This window comes from Euprymna scolopes, chromosome 41 (genome assembly GCF_053919585.1).
Source record: "Euprymna scolopes isolate OS-2025 chromosome 41, ASM5391958v1, whole genome shotgun sequence".
In the NCBI taxonomy this organism is placed as follows: Eukaryota; Metazoa; Mollusca; class Cephalopoda; order Sepiida; family Sepiolidae; genus Euprymna; species Euprymna scolopes.
The window spans coordinates 4,546,607-4,567,380 of NC_136522.1; the positions used below are offsets into that span (position 1 = coordinate 4,546,607).

The window sequence follows — 20,774 nt, forward strand, 5'->3', positions numbered from 1 at the left end:
GGTTTCTCAGATAGGAGTATATTAGGGATGGGACGATTCCAGTATTTTTACCGATTCCAATACAATTACCGATTCTGATTCTTTCTAAATCTCCACATATTTAACTATAAAGTTATTTTTTCACGATTACCGTAAAAACACATGTTAAATGTGCAGATATTTTCTTAAACGTAAGAATACACTTTTGAGGAATGATCTATCGATTTTAGTTTTACTAATATTATCAACAATAGAATATTTTTCTTTTAAAGAAAATCAAATAAAAAAAAGCCAATTAAAAGAATCGTTGTTGGCATCGGAAAATAGGCACAAATTTTTCCGATTCCGATTATTTCGATTCCCGATTCAGATTAATCGACTCAACACTAGAGTATATATAACAGAAGAGATCCCCATCATTAAGAATGCTGCCCGGAAGGAGGCAGAACAAGGTTACCTTTCTTATAAAGGAAGCAGAAACTATAAGGAAAGAAAAGTCGAGATGGCCAAGTGGATATTGGTATGGCCTATGAAACATGCAAAAATGAAAAAGCAAAAAACAAAGTCCCATCTACTACAATTTTCGAATGCAGGTAAAACCATTATGGTGGAAAAGTATTCCCAACGAGTGGATGAAATGCATCCAAAACTTTAACACCACCCAGCATTCTCCTTTAACGACAATGCCCAACTGCGCATTGCTAAACCGACCCTGCAGAAGTGAACAAATTGGGCTATGAAATTCTGCCTCATCCACCATACTCTCCAGACCTCTCACCTACTGACTAGTACTTTCTCAAGCATCTTAACAACTTTCTGCATGAGAAATGCTTTAAAAACCTAAGTGATATCAAAAACGAATTCAGCGACTTCACCACCACCACCACCACCACCACCAGAATGCAAGAGTTTTAAGTTTCTGGCATGAATACACTTGTTTTGCATGAGCAAAATTGTGTTGATTCCGATGGTGCTTATTTTGATCAATAAATTTTGTTTGTGCCAAGATATGTTCATCTGAATTTAACAGTTAAAAACCCCGCAAGAAATTCTGTGTCAACCTGAGATATATATATATATATATTATTTTTAAAATATAATTATTCACCGACACGTGTTTCTACGACTCATCAGAGTGGCTGGATGGAACGATTTCATTATTTTTTTCCAATTCCGATACAATTACCGATTCCGATCCGTGAGAGTGGAGATAGATTTTAGTTTTACTCGAAGTTTAAAACCAATAAAAACTCATTATTTTATTATTACTACCAGTAATTAAAAATTTTCTTAAACCGAAATCAAATTAGAAAAGATAATTAAAGGAATCGTTTTTGGCATCGGAAAATAGGTACAAAATTTTCCGATACCCCAAAAAGTTACGACTTTTTTCAATTCAGATTCATCGTCCCAACATTAATATACGTATTAGGTTCATACAAAACTAATGCTTTTGGACGACGAACTTCAAGTCCAAAACGACATTATTTTTGCCCCAATCTAATTATTTATATATATATATATATATATATATATAAATATATATATATAAAAACTGTAATGTATTGAAGTGGTCGATTGTGGAGACGGAAGTTAGTGTTCCTTACTTTTTCATTGAACTCTTGACAGGGTTCAAAAGAGAGTCGCAAATCTGATAGGCCCTAAACTGGCATCTAAGCTTCAGCCTCTGTCCCATCGTCGAAACATTGCATCCCTCTGCCTGTTCTACAAGTATTTTAATGGTGAATGCTCTGATGAACTGCAAGCACTTGTGCCCCCACGATGTGAACACTCTCGACAGACCCGACAAGCTGCAAAATCCCACCCCCACACTGTAGAGATCCCTAGATGTAAAAGATCTTTCTACTCCAGTAGTTTCTTCTCCAGAACTGCTAGACTTTGGAATTCCATTCCAGGTCACTGCTTCCCCAACTGTACTGACATGCAAAAGTTCAAGTGCAACGTGAACCAACATCTTGCTGCCCAAATCCCTACATAGTACCCCAGTAGATGTTTCCCCTGATAGTAGCCCCCTACACCAAAGTGGCAATGTGCCTTGTTTGGGGTGAAAATGTAATAAAAAAAAAATAAATAAAAAAAAATAAAACTTAAATTGAACACTTGCATATCTATGTATCTCATATAGGGATCGAGTGTTTGTCCCTAGGAAAGGGGCTCCTTGATTTCAGAAGGCTTTATACTGAAGTAAAATAAAAATTAAAAAAAAGATAAACAAAAAAAAGACAGTGAAAAAGAAAACAACTACATATATATCACATACATTAACAAATAAATCTGTGTAAAGTAACTGCAGGCTTCGGGATTCCACTTTCCACTGTTAATTGAGGGGGAAAAAAAAAGAAAGAAAATAATATTTGTTATTAATGATAAAAATTGTGTATATTTATTTCTGTCATAACTGTGTGTGCGTGTAGTCATCCCCATACAGACTTTCGTTGTATCAAAGCTCATCAGTGCAGCTAGAATAACACCCATCCCTAGCTAAGGATTGAACCTACAACCATCTAGTTGATAATTGGCAGCTCTAACCTCCTGCCCATGGGATCAGTGCCCGTTAACGACCTCATCAAATTCCTATTTAAATAGACACTCGCCCATTGCTTTTACAGTGCTCGATCCGATTGTTTATTTACAAACAGAGAGCTTTGCATTAACCCTAATTAAGCAGCGGATAAAATCTTTTTACGACAGTTCTCCACCCAAGGAGGGGTGGCTTATACTTTTTCTTATAGTGCCTGTTTGTCTACTCTATTTTTCTCAGAAACTACTGAGCCAATCTGGCTAAACTTTTGTATGGACCTTTGTGATGATAAGGTGCAGCAAACCAAGTATTATGATACCTGTTTGATGTACAGGTATGGATTAATAGAGATTAGTATTTGATGCAAAAATGAGCTTAAATTTAATCATATTCAATCACAAATTTGTCATAAAGCACTCATTCTAACCTAAAGGGTTTGAACTTTTGACTTTTTTTTTTTATTTTACATCAAATAACTGACAATCATATACATATGTACATATCGCCATACATTAAGAAATTAAAAAGGAAGTATGTATGTGGTATGGCTAAATGATGAAAATTTGGCGCATATGGTGTTGTAACTGTTCTTTGTTGCTATTACTTCAATCTTGGTTTATTCCTATTAGCATCTGCAACTATTTGTCTCGCAACAACTAAAAATAAATTTAACTTTTCATCTCACGATAAACTATTGTCTCCATAGAGAGCATTTATTTTCATTCGCTTGGAGAACATTTCTTGGCTAAAACCAACATCTAGTCAACAAGCTGAAAATAGCTGAAACTGCAATCAATAATTTCCCCCACTCTTTATCTGTGCCTAAACCTGAACGTAGATTCCATGAATATATCTTTGAATAAAGTTTCTTTTTTAGAACTGCATGCCTGTGGAACTCTGTTCCGTTTTCCCTGCTTTCCAGCTAACTACAATTTGATCATGTTCAAGTCCAACGTAAACAAATTCTTGATGAGCCATTCCCCTTAAGTAATCCAATTTACCAAATTTCCACTACTAACGATTACTAACAATATTGTCCCATTGACTACTGCACATTCATTAACCTTTATCCTCGAGTGGACTCCGGGCCTTGATAAGTGGTGACTCCTACGGGGGGAAAAAATGTTTCTTTTTGTTTGTTTGTTTTACAGCGTATTAAACCTTTTTTTGGGTTATTTAATGCTGATCAAGTAATTTTTAGTTTTTTTTTTATGCTTCAAGTTCTTTATATCTTCAAATATTTATTCACGGAGTTTCATTTGGTTTGGTAGAGTTAAGAACATATGTACAGGAGTGGTGTTTGTCATTAAAACAAAACTTCCACTTTATAATGCTAGAAAATTTTTTCATATTTTTTTTTGGTTTTTAATCATTTTTTGTTATTGAATTATTTTTTTTTGTCACCAATCAATTTTCCCATTGCACTAAACATTAAATTTTTTTGGTTTTTAATCATTTTTCATTATTTAATTATTTTTTTTGTCACCAATCAATTTTCACAATGCACTAAACATTGATTTTTTTTTTTCTTTGCAAAACTCAATCATGATCAAAGTTCAAAACAAAAACAATTTTCCACTACAAAACAACCAAACCAAACACCATAAATAAATATTCAAAGATATAAAGAACTTGAAGCATAAAAACTTTTTGCAAAATGATTGGATTCGGCATTAAATAACTCGAAAAGGGTGGAGTTATAGTCAACTAACGTACTATCTAACTTCTGGTATAGCGCTACCAGAAGTGGTCACAAATCAAATCAGTTCCTTCATTTTTTATTGTTCTTCAGTATTTCTATTGTGAAGCGATTTATTGAAATAAAATATTAAAAAAAAGGACATCATTGAAAAGTATACAATAAAAATGAACAAAATTATAAAAAGATAAAAATAATACAATTAGTTTTTATTTGAACTTTTAATAACAAAATTTTTAAAAATTAGTTTTTAGTTAAAATTTTATAAAATATGTTTATGAAATGATAAAAATAATTTTTTCTTTTTCACTTTTAAAATAATGTTTTTTATTTGAACTTGTAATAATAAATATATGTTTATGAAAGTATAAAAATAAAATTATTCAGATCAAAATTTCAAAACATCATAAAAAAAAATGTATCCCATACATAATATTTGTCAAAATAGTTTTAAAAACATATATATATATTTTTTTAAAAATGTTTTCACTGATCCTTAAAAAAAAAAAATTTTTGAATTAAAAAAAAAGTGTGCAAAAAATGTTTTCCTTAAGAAAATAAAACTGAAAAACTAATTTCAATAATTGTTAATTAAAATAAAACTGAAAAATTTCTCACTGATTATTAAATAAAATCGAAAGATTGGAAAAATGTAATAAAAAAAAACAATGTACATGCATAGATAGGGAGATATAGGTATGAGAGAAAAAAAGCGAAGGAAGTTATTTGCCTTATTACCGCTTCGGGTAGTGTTATGCTGGAAATTAGGATGTACGTTAGCTGACTATAACCAAGGGAGGATATGTCGCAAAACCAAACAATCAAACTTAAATTTGTTTTACTTTAGATAGCTTCTGATAGTTGGAAAGGGGAAGTAACTCAGTTGTGCACTTTTATTTTAAGCCAACATTTTCATAAAGCTGAGTTGTCACAATTTTTTGTACACTTCTTTGTTAAAAAAGAGCAAAATTCAAACATCGAAACTGGTAGAAAATTGGCATTTTCAGCGAGGATATTTATTTAGGCAGTTTTTATTTTGGAGGATTTTTTTTTTTTTTTTTTCATGTTAAACTGTGATAGCTAGAAAGTGAGCTTGCGGTATATATATATATATATATATATATATATATATATATATATATATATATATATATAAAAAAGAAAAGTCTCATACCTAGGCAAGAGAAAAGTGATATGAAATGAACAGGGATAGGTAGATAGAGAGAGAGAGAGAGAGAGAGAGAGAGAGAGAGAGAGAGAGAGAAATAAAGAAACGAGAGAGAGAGAGAGAGAGAGAAACGAGAGAGAGAAACGAGAGAGAGAGAGAAAGAACAAGAGAGAGAGAGAGAAAGAACAAGAGAGAGAGAGAGAAAGAACAAGAGAGAGAGAGAAAGAACAAGAGAGAGAGAGAAAGAACAAGAGAGAGAGAAAGAACAAGAGAGAGAGAGAAAGAACAAGAGAGAGAGAGAGAGAAAGAACAAGAGAGAGAGAAAGAAGAGAGAGAGAGAGAAAGAACAAGAGAGAGAGAGAGAAAGAACAAGAGAGAGAGAAAGAACAAGAGAGAGAGAAAGAACAAGAGAGAGAGAAAGAACAAGAGAGAGAGAGAAAGAACAAGAGAGAGAGAGAAAGAACAAGAGAGAAAGAACAAGGAGAGAGAGAGAGAGAAAGAACAAGAGAGAGAAAGAACGAGAGAGAGAGAGAACGAGAGAGAGAGAGAGAGAGAGAGAGAGAGAGAACGAGAGAGAGAGAGAGAGAACGAGAGAGAGAGAAAGAACAAGAGAGAGAGAGAAAGAACAAGAGAGAGAGAGAGAGAGAGAGAGAGAGAGAGAGAGAACGAGAGAGAAATAAAGAAAGAGAAAGAGAAAAATTCATTAACAGTATTTTAACAAATCCACGAAAAATTATTGTTCTTTCTGAGGACTTAATAAATCAATTAATCTAACCTAGAAATCATCACAAATGTTTTTTATAATTAATGTAAATACTAACTTCAGAACCATGTTAAATGGTTAATTATTTTACAGAAAGAAAATATTGTAAAACGATTTTTTTATTGTTATAAAATTTACTTGTGACTTTTGCAAGTCACATTCGAAACAAACAAAAAAAAAAAAAGTGTCAACTGAGATTTTTTTAAATTTCTATTTTACTAGAATTATCTCCCTTGGATTGGTAAGTCGAAGTTTATCTTTTTGTAATTTCATCGTTTTGTAGCAAAGAGGAACGGATGTAAATAAACAAAAATTTAGATTTTGCAAAGACTTACGTTCAAGGATGGACTATTCAGACTTCTGTTTTTATTTTGAGTGTTTCAATCGATGTAATCTCCTTCAGGTGTGTCTTGTCGAACTTGAGAATCTTTCTGTTGAATTCCGGAATCTGCATGTGGCATAGTGCATAAAATATTTTGGTAAAATTCAGTTCTAAGTTACACTCTTCTGGAGGTTGAAGGTCTGATCCCCAGTGTGAGCAACACTCAAAATACAATTGCAAAATATTTAGTATTTCTGCCGAGTCATGGCTGACGAAACGAGAGCATACTACTCTCATGTATCAAATAAAATGTTCGGCTTGAAATTCTTTGCAGATTCCCAAGTTTCAAAAAGATGCACCTGCGGAAGGTCGCAGGTTATGTCAGTCGAAACGTTATGAAAATAACACTCAAGATGAGAACAGTAGTCAGAAGAGGACAAATATTACGGCTAATATGGAGTTTAATAAATAAAGAATCCCAGAAATGTTAATAGAATCTTCATCATTAAAAGTGGCAGCATCACTTATCCAGCATCAGCTTGTTGAACGACGGATGTTCTACGAGATAAAAGAATTTTGTTTTTTTAAAGACCTTTAGGCTATAGAATTGTTTTTTGTTTTTTTTTAAAGATGTTGTCTATATTTATTGTGTATATGATAGTATTATATCAATATTAGTGTTGGGATGTTACATCTCTTGGTTGATAATATCCTTATTCGCTGATACCTACATCCCCCTGTGTTTTGAACTTTGAAATTTTAACTTATACTAACATGGGTGCTCGGCGTTGCCCGGGTGTTTGAAGGTGTGTGTTGAGCAAAAAAAAAAAAAAAAAGTGGCAGTAGGAAGGCAGGCTCGAACCCATACTACAAAGGAGGAAAAGAACAAGAAAAAAACGTGACGTCTTTGCTGTTACGAAGTGACGTAGGTTTAAATTAAGGCTAGACAATCGAAAAGAGGGGATGACTTTTGAAAATATCGGTGAAAAAAGCGACCCCTCTTGGTAGAAAAGGGTCCAGTTGAGGGTGAAGAAATGAATGTTTTTAGCCAATTTTTCGGTATTTGTCGTCTGAAGGATTGAGCTTTAAAACGATACTGATCTTGTAAAAATATGTTGATTCTGTCGAAAGTTTTAGGCAGACATGCAAACATACATACATACATTTATATATTGGTAGCTCAAATTTTCAACCCAAACGGATTAAAAAGCTTGCCCTATCTCTGAATACCCTTTATGTAAAATTTAAAATGTTTATACCAGAAACTGTCTGAGGAATTTGGTAGAGACCACAGAGGTCAAATATTTTTAAACTTTGACCTCTATTATGACCCCTTAACATTTATTGTTTGGGGCTCAAATCAATGCCTAAGGAATCTATATCTAAAATTTCAATTGTTTATACCCAAAATTGGCGGAGGAGTTTGGTAGAGTTCTCAAAGGTCAAATCATTGAATTTTGACCCTTTAACAGCCAAATTTCTGGCTGAAAACAGATTACAAAGATTTGGGAAAATCTTTGTAATCTGTATATCAGATTTTGAGTCTGTAGACTGAAAATTGACAGAGTTATTTTGTACGGAAATGTACACAGAGACAGACACTTTCACTTTTATATATATATATATATATATTGGTAGCCAAATTGAATATTGAAATGCTTATATCTTTGGTTCTATAGGACGAAACTACATGAAAATTTGTAGGCTTTTTGAAGATTATAATATTTTATGGTTAAACTTTTGTGGCAATGCGTAAAAACTTAAATTACATATCTTTAATATAAAGCTATAGTAATTTTAAAAACAAAGTTTTCATTTAAATCATCCCCCTTGAAAATAATGTGAGAAAGGTCTCTTTATTAGATCACATTAATTAATTGCTGTTATTATTGACAAACCTATTGCATATATATTGGAAAATAGAACAATTACAAATGAATAACAGCAAACACTATATTACTATAAACTGTTTATAAAATGATTATACAAAATTATATGAGATAACTAATTCAAAAGAAATTTATAGCAAATGTCCTACAACTGTTTAGCTTCTAAATCTTAATGAACAAGATATTCTGCTTAATAACTTCTTTCCCATATGAAAGTTTAAAATAAAAAAACTAAAAATAAATATCTATATGCACTGAATACCTCATGTTAGTAGAAAAAAATAAACCAGAGTGCTCAATTGTAATACAAGAAGAAGTTACATTCATTATTTATGCATATTCATCCTACGGCACTTAGGTTTCACAAATCGGATATAATCTAGGCCAAAGAACTACTAGAAAACAGATTTAAATGCTCGTCAGCCAAAGATGATGGATATAAGTTCTTTGGACAAGTTGATGATTGATTCATGAAATCTATGTACAACCTGACCAAAATCTTTATTGTATATAAAACTTTTTTTTTTCTTTTTGGAACTGCAAAAGAATACTGAAGACAGGGAAGCATTGTATTTCTAAGCGAATACAAAAAAAAAAAAAAACGATTTAAAAAAATAAAAAGAATGAAAAAAATACCCCAAAAGAAAAAAAAAACGAAGAAAGACTACGAAAAGAAAAGACTACAAAAAAGACTATGAAAAAAAAAAAAAAAAAAAGACTATGAAAAAAAAAAAGACTATGAAAAAAAAAGACTACAAAAAAAGTCCATAAGAAAAAAAGACCATGAAAAAAAAAAGACCATGAAAAAGAAAAGACCATGAAAAAGAAAAGATCATGAAAAACAAAAAAGACCATGAAAAACAAAAAAGACCATGAAAAACAAAAAAGACCATGAAAAACAAAAAAGACCATGAAAAAAAAAGACCATGATAAAAACAAAAAAAAGACCATAAAAAAACAAAACAAAAAAGACCATGAAAAAACAAAACAAAAAAAGACTATGAAAAACAAAACAAAAAAAGACTATGAAAAAACAAACCCCAAAAAGACTATGAAAAAAAAAAAGACCATAAAAAACCCAAAAAGAAAAAAAAAGACCATGAAAAAAAAAAAAAAGACTGAAAAAACAAGAGTATGAAAAATAATAGAGTATGAAAAAAAAAGAGTATGAAAAAAAAAGAGTATGAAAAAAAAAAGAGCATGAAAAAAAAAAAGAGCATGAAAAAAGACTACGAAAAAAAACTATGTAAAAAAAATGACTACGTAAAAAAAATGACTGTGAAAAACAGACTATGAAAAAAAAAAGCAATAAAAAAATAGACAATTAAAAAAAAAGACAATTAACAAAATGACATTTGAAATAAAGACAATTAAAAAAAAAGGACAGTTGAAAAACAAAAACAAGAACTCTACTTACTTTTTACAAAGGTGTCTTGCGACATCAGATTTACGAAAACCATCCAAACTGTAAAGTCTTTTTGCTAAGCGTGCTGCCGATGGTCGGTCAACGCTTTTAAACGGCTGGTGATATACACTGTCTGCATCGGAGGATTCCGAATCTGGCTCGACAGTCTCTCTTAGACTTGTTATGAAATCTGGCTTGCTGTCCGCTACACTAGGGCAGCCTTCCTCAGTACCATCGACCCCGATACGCGAGTTGAGTATTGACGCAACAATATTGGATGTGGGTGCATCTGACTTGCCCTCGTTGCCTGCCTCTGAAGAGACTGGTGACTGTGGTTCTAGAAGACTGGAACGAGCTCCACCGTCCAGACTCATTCTTGCTGCTGGAATGTTCGAGTCGTTAACGCCGTCGACACACGGCTGCACTCTACAACACGCGGAATTTGTTTCTTTTATCTTTGTCTCCTTACCTTTTGATTTGATAGCTCGTGGCTCGTCCAGGCTTATGAAGCCCGGCATGAAGACACGGTCCGATTTTTCCGACATTTTTCGTTCCGGTGAACTTTGCAGACTCCTTGAAACAGGCACCAGTCCATCCTTATCACCGAGTTTCTCCAACGAGGAACCAGAGCTCTGATATGCTAACGTATCTAAGGAATAAGCCAGGTTGTCGTCGTCAATGTCGATGCTCACCAACATGACATCATTGCCTGACTGCAGGTAGTTTTCGTGACTTTTGCTCGTACGGACTAAAGAGGGGCCCCCTCGTGTCACAGGCACAATTTTTTCCGCACTTTTGCTCGTGACGATACTTGATTTGACCTCATTGTCGGAGGACGATGATGCCATAGTACTGCTTTTCTCGTCTGAAGATTCGACTACTTCAGGACTATGTTCAGAATCACTGTTGGACAGACTGTGTTTGGAACATTCCTTCATGGTGGACAGCTGAACGTGATGATAAGCCGAATCCAACGGATGGAGCTCAGTTGGGTCCCAGGATTCCATTGAACTGGAAGGCGTATGTCGTAGAGATGGAACAAACTCCTCTGGACTTGCAATGGGAGGACTAGACATAGATATAGGGGCTGACGGCCAGTTGATATTTCCATCATTCCGGTTGTCTGCTGGTGCGGACTCGACTCGTCCAAGAGGGCTATGGACTGGTTTAGGGTTATCCGGTCCACTGAAAGAGTGGTGTCGTGGCGCCCCTGCTCTCTGGTTTTCAAACGGTTTTTTCTCTGCTGCTATGCGGTTGAACTCTGTAGAGATGAGGCAGATGTCTGCTTCGTCGTCGTCGCCGCCGCCGTTGCTGCCATCAACGGACTCATTATAAGGCACCTTCCTGTAACTGTCCACTTTTTTAGGGGACTTGTGTAGGGCAGTCGTCTTGATGATCATGTCACCAGTCATGACAAACGTCTCAAAACCAGATCCTTTGCTCGGTGACTCGGCAGGGGCCGCTTCCAAAGATGACTCATTTAGGACTGTGTTGGATTTGTGCTGTGCAACGGTATCCACGATACCGTTCTCAAAGCACATGGTCTTCACATAGTTATCGTTGTGTTGACTGCGCACATCAGTCGGACGGTGCACCTTGCCATTACGGCTCGCTGCACTCTTGTGGATCTGGCAGGAAACTGGAACGGGGATGCGCGAGGGGCTGCTTGTTACCCTGTCAACCATCTTGATTGCCATCAACCCCCGACACCTCCGGACTTGCCATCAGGCGTTTGTCTTTTCTGAAATTGAAAAAAAATGTGAATTATAATCACAGATGTAAAAATAATATTACCAAAAATCTGTTCAAACTATTTCCTTCAGAGTTGCTTGATTTCATGGTAACCATTATTATTAATTATAGTTTTTACCTGTTAGTAATTTCCGAACACAAGTGGAACAGGCATCTATTATATAAATCTCACCTGTCTGTTTAAATGTATGTACGTTTGTTTGTATTTCTGCCTAAAACTTTTGATAGAGGCAACAAATTTTCACGAGATTCGTATCGTTTTGAAGCCCGACGTCTCAGACGACAAATATTGAAAAATTGGCTAACAACATTAATTCCTTCATCCTCATCCATACAGGAGTATCGAAACAATCACTGCACGATAAACTGAGATTTTGGTCTTTAGAGTCAAACCTCTTTCATTCCATACTCTTGACCGCAGTTTGCCAAAGGCATCAGTCGCCTTTGAAATTCTGCTCAATATCTCATCATCAAGTGATGCTGATGAATTCACCTTACTTCCGAGATATGCAAAAAGAAAATTATATATATACACACACACACACACACACACACACACACACACACACACACACACACACGTGTCCATTTAATGTTTATTTTTTGATGAGTGCACAATTTCTATTCCTCGGGGCACCTCCGACCCCAGACGGCATCTCAGAGCACCTCGGACTCATTAATTAAGCGATTATGTTCTCCAAATCCTAACTTAAGCCAAAACCATTATAACTGATTTAGACCAAACAGAAAATTATATATATACACACACACACACACACACACACACATATACACACACACACACACACACATATACACACACACACGTGTCCATTTAATGTTTATTTTTTGATGAGTGCACAATTTCTATTCCTTATCGTTTACTTTACTTCTTTATATGAAAAATATTTAAGTAAGGGCGAAAAAATTATTATGTACAAGTAATGAACAAAGCTAACAGAGAGACTTAATAGAAGAGCTCGCGAAAAAGGGGAAATAATTCAGCAACTGTTTCTAATTTAGATTTACATGTTCTAACATAACGAACAAGTTTTACCTTAATGTTTGTTTTTTTTCCTTATGATTTTGTTCATTAAAGAAAAAAAAAGATATTGAATTTACAGATTTTAAAAAGATATCATACAGATTGAATAAAGTAGACTTTGTTGCACGAAAAAATTTTAGAGTCATTTTTATCAGAAATGAGTAGTGGCACCTCGGGGCGCCTCCGACCCCAGACAGCATCTCAGAGCACCTCGGACTCTTTAATTAAGCGATTATGTTCTACAAATCCTAACTTAAGCCAAAACCATTATAACTGATTTAGACCAAACAATAAACACGCTCCAAATAAAGTTTAAATTTTATTGTGCAGGACAAACACAATGGTACAATTAACAAAAGTATGTTACAGAAGTACACGTCATGATTCTGGGACCATAACTACAACAAATCACTACTAAAGAGCCAGGTACGTCCAAGGATGGAATACTGTTGCCACATCTGGGCAGGAGCTGCTAGAAAGGACTTGGCCTTCCTTGATAGAGTTCAAAATAGACTTCGTAGCCTCGTAGGAGATGTCCTTTTCTCTTCGCTGCAACCTCTATCTCACAGAAGAGATGTTGCGAGTTTGTCTCTGATGTATCGTTATTTTCATGGAAAGTGTTAGACTGAGCTTCAATCTATGGTCCCCCCTCGCCAAACTTTCACAAGAAACACTCGTCTAGCTGTAAACACTATCAATAATTCCCCCCACTCTTTATCTGTGCCTAAACCTAAACGTAGATTCCATGAACAAAGCTTTTTTCTTAGAACTGCACGCCTGTGGAATTGTCTTCCGTTTTCCTGCTTTCCGGCTGACTACAATATGGTTGTCTTCAAGTCTAACGTAAATAAGTTCTTGATGAGCCGTTCCATATAAGTTATCAACTTTACCAAATTTTCATTACTAATGATTACTATAATGTCCAATTTCTACTGTACACTCTTTAACCCTTATCCTTGAGTGGCCTCTTGGCCTTGATAATGTGGTGATGCCTTTGTAAAAAAAAAAAGAGATAAATGTAAGTGAATTGAATCGCTCTTGTCTTGGGGAAGCTCCATCTCTCACAACATGCTTCTGGGATTGACCTTCACTCCTGATCTGAAATGAAACACATGCATCAAATCTGTTGCCAAGATTGCTAGAAAAATGGTTGGATCACTCTACCACTCCAGATGATACCTCACTGCCGATGCAATCTTCTATCTGTATAAGAGCCAGGTACATCCTAAAACGGAGTACTGTTGACACATCGGGGCAGGGGCTGTTTGGCGTGCCCTATCCAGCCTCGACAGAGTTCGAAACTGACTTTTTAACCTACTAGGTGATGCCCTTTTCTCTTCCTTGCAATTTCTTTCCCACAGAAGAGACATTGCAAGCCTGTCTCTGCTTTATCATTATTTCCATGGCAAGTGCTCGACTGAACTCCAATCTATAATCCCCCTTTGCCAAACTTTAAAAAAAAACACCCAACTAGCTACAACCACTATATACGATTTCCCCCACACTATCTGTGCCTAAATCTAAATACGGATTCCAAACTTCTTTCTCAGAAAACTGCCCATCGGTGGAACACTGTTCTGCTGGCCTGCTTCCCAGTTGAATACAACATAGTAACCTTCAAATCCAATGTAAAAAAAATTCTTGTTAAGCTGTCCCTATAAATAATCTAAATTCTACCCAATTTACACCATTAACAAATACTAAACTACCACCTTACATTCATTAACGCTTATCCTCAAGTGGCTATCAATCCTTGATAAGTAATTACTCCAAAGTTAAAAAAAAAAAAAAAAAAAAAAAAAAAAAAAAAAAAAAAAAGAGTGAATATATTTTCCTCTTGGTGTTGACTTCGTTATTTTTGTTAATAGCTTTAAATGCTTAAACATCTCAAAAAACAATATTGAAAAATAGTCTCAGTTACCTCCCTTCAACTATATTTTTGAATTATTCTCAGATTACCTCCCTTTGTTTAATTTGGTTAAGTTTGTTATTCATTCTTTGTTTCAGGTTTATCTTTTTTTATTATTTTTTATTTTGTTATAGCCTTGCAGACCGGTACCAATCAATACAAACACATTGGTATAATTGACACAAAATGTATTAACAAAAGTATGTTATAGAAGTACTCATCATGATTCTGGGGCCATAACTGCCATGGATACTCAATAACATGTTAGCTGTAACTATTTTTATATTCCGTGGGTAGTTCATTATTCATAAAATAGGAATATGAGCTTACCCCATATATAGTATATATCTTGAATAAATACATATTATATATATATATATATATATATATATATATAACATACACACATCATGTAAAAAGCAATGCTCTTTGTGAAAACAATAGAGCTTAGGCGTTTGGACAATGTTTAAACATTGTAATTACTCATCTCAGTAGCAGCCAAATAGCAAAACGGTGAGAAGCACTCCGACGGTTGCCTAGGCGGTCGAGTTTCAATTCTGGCGTAAGGTAGTTGCTAGTCTAACCATGCTGATGAGCTATGATACAGCGAAACAGTACTGTATGTGAATGATAGTCACATATTTGTTGATCACTGTTTTATAAAAAAAATAATAAATAAATAAATTATATTTGTTCATGTCCAAAAACAATATAGGCGATTTTCTAAGGAAAAATATTTTCCATGATCTCCAAGGTTGGAGACGCTTTTAATTGTATTATCATGTAAAAAAAATCCACAACAAAACGATAAAAATAATGCAGAAAGTCATCTACAAGGGGTGTGCAATAAGTAATGCCCCGACCCACTTCCCATAGCAGTAGAGCAACGAAACTTGGCACAGTTAATAGTCTTTCTCTAAATAGGAACCACCCAGAGTACTGCATTCCTCCCATCGTTTGATGCAGCTCTGGAGACCGTTTTTGTAGAACACCCCAGGTTGGTCCTCCAATTACGACGTGACTTCAGAAATTAAGGCTGCATCATCTGGGAAACGCTTTCCTTTCAAAAACAACTTCATGGCTGGGAAGAGGTGAAAGTCAGAGGGTGCAAGGTCAGGAGAGTAGGGAAGATGGGGCAGGATTTCATAACCACGCCCGTGCTTCTGATCTGGCAACATGCGAGTTGTGGACCGGAGCAGGGTACCTTTGCTGATTTTGCCCCGCCTCTTGATTTTGATAGCTTTCCTTAATTTCCTCAAAAATGAAGCATAATAGGCTCTTGTAATTGTGGTACCCTTTGCCAGGAAATCTGTCATCACTGCTCTGTCCTGGTCCCAGAAGACTGTGAGCATGACCTTGCCAGCAGAGGGCTGCACCCTTACCTTCTTTGGAGGTGGTGAGCCCAAGTGCTTCCACTGCACTGACTGGCTTTGGTCTCTGGATCATAGTGATGGACCCAGGTTTCATCCTGTGTAATCAGTCTTTTGAAAAACTTTGACTCATCTTCTTGGCACATCTCCAAATTCATCCTCGAGCACTCAATGCGTTCTCGCTTCTGGAACGGTGTGAGCAACCTGGGAATCCATCTGGCAGACACCTTATGCATATGGTCATGAATGATAGTTTCCACAGACCCTGTACTAATCTTGACATCTTGGGCTATTTGGCGAATAGTAAAGCGCTGATCTTCCAAAATGGCAGCCTCAACTTGACAGACAGATGCCTCATCAATGGCAGAAGGGGGGGGGGGCGCCCAGGTCTGGGAGCTGTTTCCACAAACTTCCGGCCATGTTTGAATTCACAATGCCAGCGTTTTACAAGGTCATATGATGGGATATTATCACCATAAGTTTCTTTCATTTCATCAAAAGTCTCCTGTTGTGTGCGTCCTTTCAAATACAAAAATCGGATCACTGCTCGACATTCAACAGGCTCCATTTCACACCTGACTCACTTCAAACACCTGTAAAACAGAAACCACAATTAGTTCAGAGTTGTAATTTGCCACATAACCCGTAGAGATATAAATCATTGCACATGCAAAATTTCAGCTAGATCAGACAACTGGAAGTGGGTCAGGGGAGGGCATTATTTATTGCACATTATATATATATATATATATATATATATATATATATATATATATACAGTGATGATCATATTTATTGGCACGGTAAAATAAAAGTTAAATTTTGTCTAATAAATTCTAAAAAAGGGATTAAATTAAAGAAAATAACAAAGTATATTATGTATTTTTAACTGGCCTTTCCGATGCAGCAATCGGATTTTAGAAAAAATAAATAACAAAGGAACAACAAACATAATTGCAAAAAACCCTTGTTCAAAATTATTGGCACGATTTATTTAATAATCAATTGTATAGCCTTTGGCCTTGATTACCTTCCTCAGTCGCTTTTCATAGTTTACAACCAAGTTGTTGCACTCTTCAGTAGTAATTTTAGCCCACTCTTCCTGACAATAATCCTCCAATTGAATAAGATTCTTAGGCTTCCTTTGCATTACCCTCAATTTTAATGTTCTCCATAAATTTTCAATTGGATTAAGGTCTGGGCTTTGTGATGGCCACTCCAAAACATTAATATGATTGTCCTCAAGCCATTTCTTAGTCAGTTTAGCCGAATGCTTTGGGTCATTATCTTGCATGAACCACCAACGACGACCAAGTGAGAGCTCTTTAGCAGAGTCTTTCAGGTTTTCATCCAATATTTTAACATAATCTTCCTTTTTTATGCTACCTGTGACCTTAACAAGTCGCCCTGGTCCAGAGGCAGCAAAGGATCCCCAAAACATCAAACTGCCTCCACCGTGCTTCACTGTGGGTATGGTGTTCTTAGGCAGGAAAGCTTCGCCAGATTTTCTGTAAATATAAGACACTTTATTATGGCCAAATACCTCTATTTTCGTTTCGTCAGTCCATAGAACACGTTTCCAGAATGCAACATCTTTATCAATATGACGTTTTGCAAAGGCTAGCCTTGCTTTCAGGTGCATAGGCTTCAATAAGGGAGTCTTTCTCGGACGACATGCTTTTAAACCAGCTCTCTTCAAAACTCTACCAACTGTATGTCGAGATACATTCACTCCAGAGGTGCTCTGTTCATCAACAATCTCCCCAACAGAGATCCTTGGGTTTTGTTTTACTTGTCGAACAATTTTCCGTTCATCTCTTGGGGAAAGAATCCTTTTTCTCCCTCTACCCTCTAAACTCATAACGTGGCCTTGCGATTTGAACTTATTTATTATGGCTCTAACAGTGGATTTGGGAAGGTTTAGCTTCTTTGAAATCTTATCATAGCCCTCCCCATTGGTATGGCATGCTACAACAAGCTTCCTGACGTCTTCGCTGTGTTCCTTAGTTTTAACCATGGCGATTGAAAATTATAATTTAGTCACTTATAATAGTTTAAATAAATCGCTATCTAAAAATTATCTGAAAAAAATTATTCACTGAATTAGCGTTAAACAAGCATAATATGGCTATAAAAAAGTTCAGAAAGCACGTAAACCGGAAATTGATTGATATTATACTGATACTAAAAGAAAAACAAAGCCGTGCCAATAATTTTGAACAAGGGTTTTTTGCAATTATGTTTGTTGTTCCTTTGTTATTTATTTTTTCTAAAATCCGATTGCTGCATCGGAAAGGCCAGTTAAAAATACATAATATACTTTGTTATTTTCTTTAATTTAATCCCTTTTTTAGAATTTATTAGACAAAATTTAACTTTTATTTTACCGTGCCAATAAATATGATCATCACTGTATATATATATATATATATATATATATATATATATATATATATATATATATATACTAGCATTTCAGCCTGGCGTTACCCAGATGTTTGGATGTGTCTGTTGAACAAAAAAAAAAAAAAAAAAAGTGGTAGTAGGAAGGCAGGCTCGAACCCATACCGTGAAGGAAGGAGGAAAAGAACGGGGTAAAAACTTGACGTCTATGTTGTTACGAGCACCACCAAACCGGAAGCGACATTTTTTTAAAATTAAGGCTAGACAATCTAAAGGAGAGGATAACGTTAAAAAATATTGGCGAAAAAAAAAGTGACCCCCCCCCCCCTGTAGAAAAGTGCCTTGAAGGTGAAGATATTAATGTTTTTAGCCAATTTTTCGATATTTGTCGTATGAAAGTTCAAACTTTAAAACAATTCTGATCTTGGTAAAATCCGTCGCCTCTGTCAAAAGTTTTAGGCAGACATGCAAACCTACATACATACATTTATATATTTGTAATTAAAAATTTTCGACCCAAAACCGATTAAAAAGTTTGCCATATCTCTGAATACCCTTTATGTAAAATTTCAAATGTTTAGACAAGAAATTGTCTGAGTGATTTGGTAGAGACCGCAGAGGTCAAATTTTTTAAAACTTTGACCCCTATGATGACCCCTTAACATTTGTTTTTGGCTCAAATCAAGTTATTAAGTTAGATCCATGTCCAAGGAACCTATATCTAAAATTTCAAATATTTAGACCCAAAATTGTCGGAAAGTTTGGTCGAGTTCTCAAAGGTCAAATCATTGAACACTCAGCCCTTAACAGCAAAATTTCTGGTCGAGAACCGATCACATCGATTTTCACAAATCTCAGTACCCTGTATATTAAATTTCGAGTCTGTAGACTAAAAATTGACAGAGTTATTGCGAAGGAAAATGTACATAGACACACAGACAGACATACGCACAGACACGTTCACTTTTATAGATATATAGACATATATGTATGTTTGTATATTGTGGTCTTGATTGACGGCATAAATAGTGGTGCAGTTAAAAAAAAATAAGTATATCAACGAAATGATGTTGAAGTACACGTCATGATTCTGGGACCATAACTACCACAAAACGCTGCTATAATGTTTAGATGTAACTGTATTTATTATCTCTGGGTGAGTCCATTAAAAGGGTAGGTCAGCTCATCCCATAACATGTCTGGAGTCAGTACAGTATTACGACTCCAACTCTAAGAATCCACTTAACTGCTTCAGACTTCATGACAGACTGTCCTGATTTTAATACTATGACTAGCATGCCGCCCGGTGTTGCCTGGTCCTATTTTCACTTACGCAGATTTCATATTTATAGATTTCATATTTATATATTTATATTCTATAGCCAATTCTCTATTGATTATTATATTGTACCTAAAATACAGTAATGGTCCCTTCGTGTGTACTAGTCATAAAATATGCTTAAATATATATTATTTCATGCATTGCATTGATTATTACAAAGCCAATAATCGATAGAAAATTATATCATAACAAATATATATAGCAATGATTTCAAAATTTCAAGAAAAAAATCTGACTTAGAATACATCAGCTAGAATTGAAACCAAAATATATAGCTCTCCAGCCTTATTTATTACCATCTGAGCCACGTTCAAATGCATATAAAAACTTAATGTTATCAAAGATATAAATGTATATTTGTGCATGCATAGAAAAGCATTTTAAGTCAACTTACATCTGCCAAGTTCCAATTTTTTTTTCAATTTTGACCCTTTAGCAGCTATTTTTACCAACTAAAAACTATATCCAATTTATTCCACAGATCTAAATACCCTATATATTAAGTTGAAGTCTGTATGTAGACCAAAATTTGACAGTAGTTTGGTAGAGACTTTTCTTCAGATACATACATGCATACATATATATATATATTTACTGGCAGGGCGACCCGACGTTGCTCGGGATTTAAAGTGGATTAACAAATACTTTTAATTGTCATCAAAATCGGTGAAATCGCTCATTCGCAAGCAAATCAATTGATTGCCTGCTCTAGTCAGGAACTCACCGCTGGGCATTGGGAGGAAGCTTCGCATGCCTCCCAGTAGTGACTTAGTCCATAATTCAGTGTAGTCTACATTGCAATGTAGAGAACCTACTGTTGATTTTATGAAATTATTTTTAATTTTTTATAATGACTTGAATTAAATTTAAAATGCAAAAGTCAAACACAATGGTCCAATGTTACTCTAAACATTTATTTTGAACACGCCTCTGTCTTATAAAAGAACCTACTGTTGATTTTATAGGCCAAGCCATTCTGCTTGTGTGGTGATAAAACTTCATGAATGCAATTATGTTGGTAGGCTGGAGAAAAGTGTTAACTTTGACCAAAAATTGGACTGTTTCTTCTTTAATCAGATTTCTTCGATTATCGATTTTTGATACTTATCAGAGGTATTACAATACAAAACCTATCTAAAAACACTCCCAGGCACATAAGGTACATGTGTGTGAAATTAAAAAATTA

The 20,774-nt window shown here is 34.9% G+C and overlaps 1 protein-coding gene across 3 annotated transcripts in view; it reads right to left on the reverse strand.

Moving 5' to 3' along the window:
• Nucleotides 1–20,774, reverse strand: part of LOC145266314 (uncharacterized) — a 516,717-nt gene that overhangs the window by 220,183 nt on the left and 275,760 nt on the right. For all 3 annotated transcript variants that reach the window (XR_013864698.1, XM_080121873.1, XM_080121872.1), the window contains one exon: nt 9,780–11,508. Coding sequence is in view for 2 of the 3 variants with exons in the window: in XM_080121873.1 (XP_079977999.1) it covers nt 9,780–11,464 (1,685 nt within the window). In the remaining variant the exon portion in view is untranslated. The remainder of the gene's footprint in view (nt 1–9,779; nt 11,509–20,774) is intronic.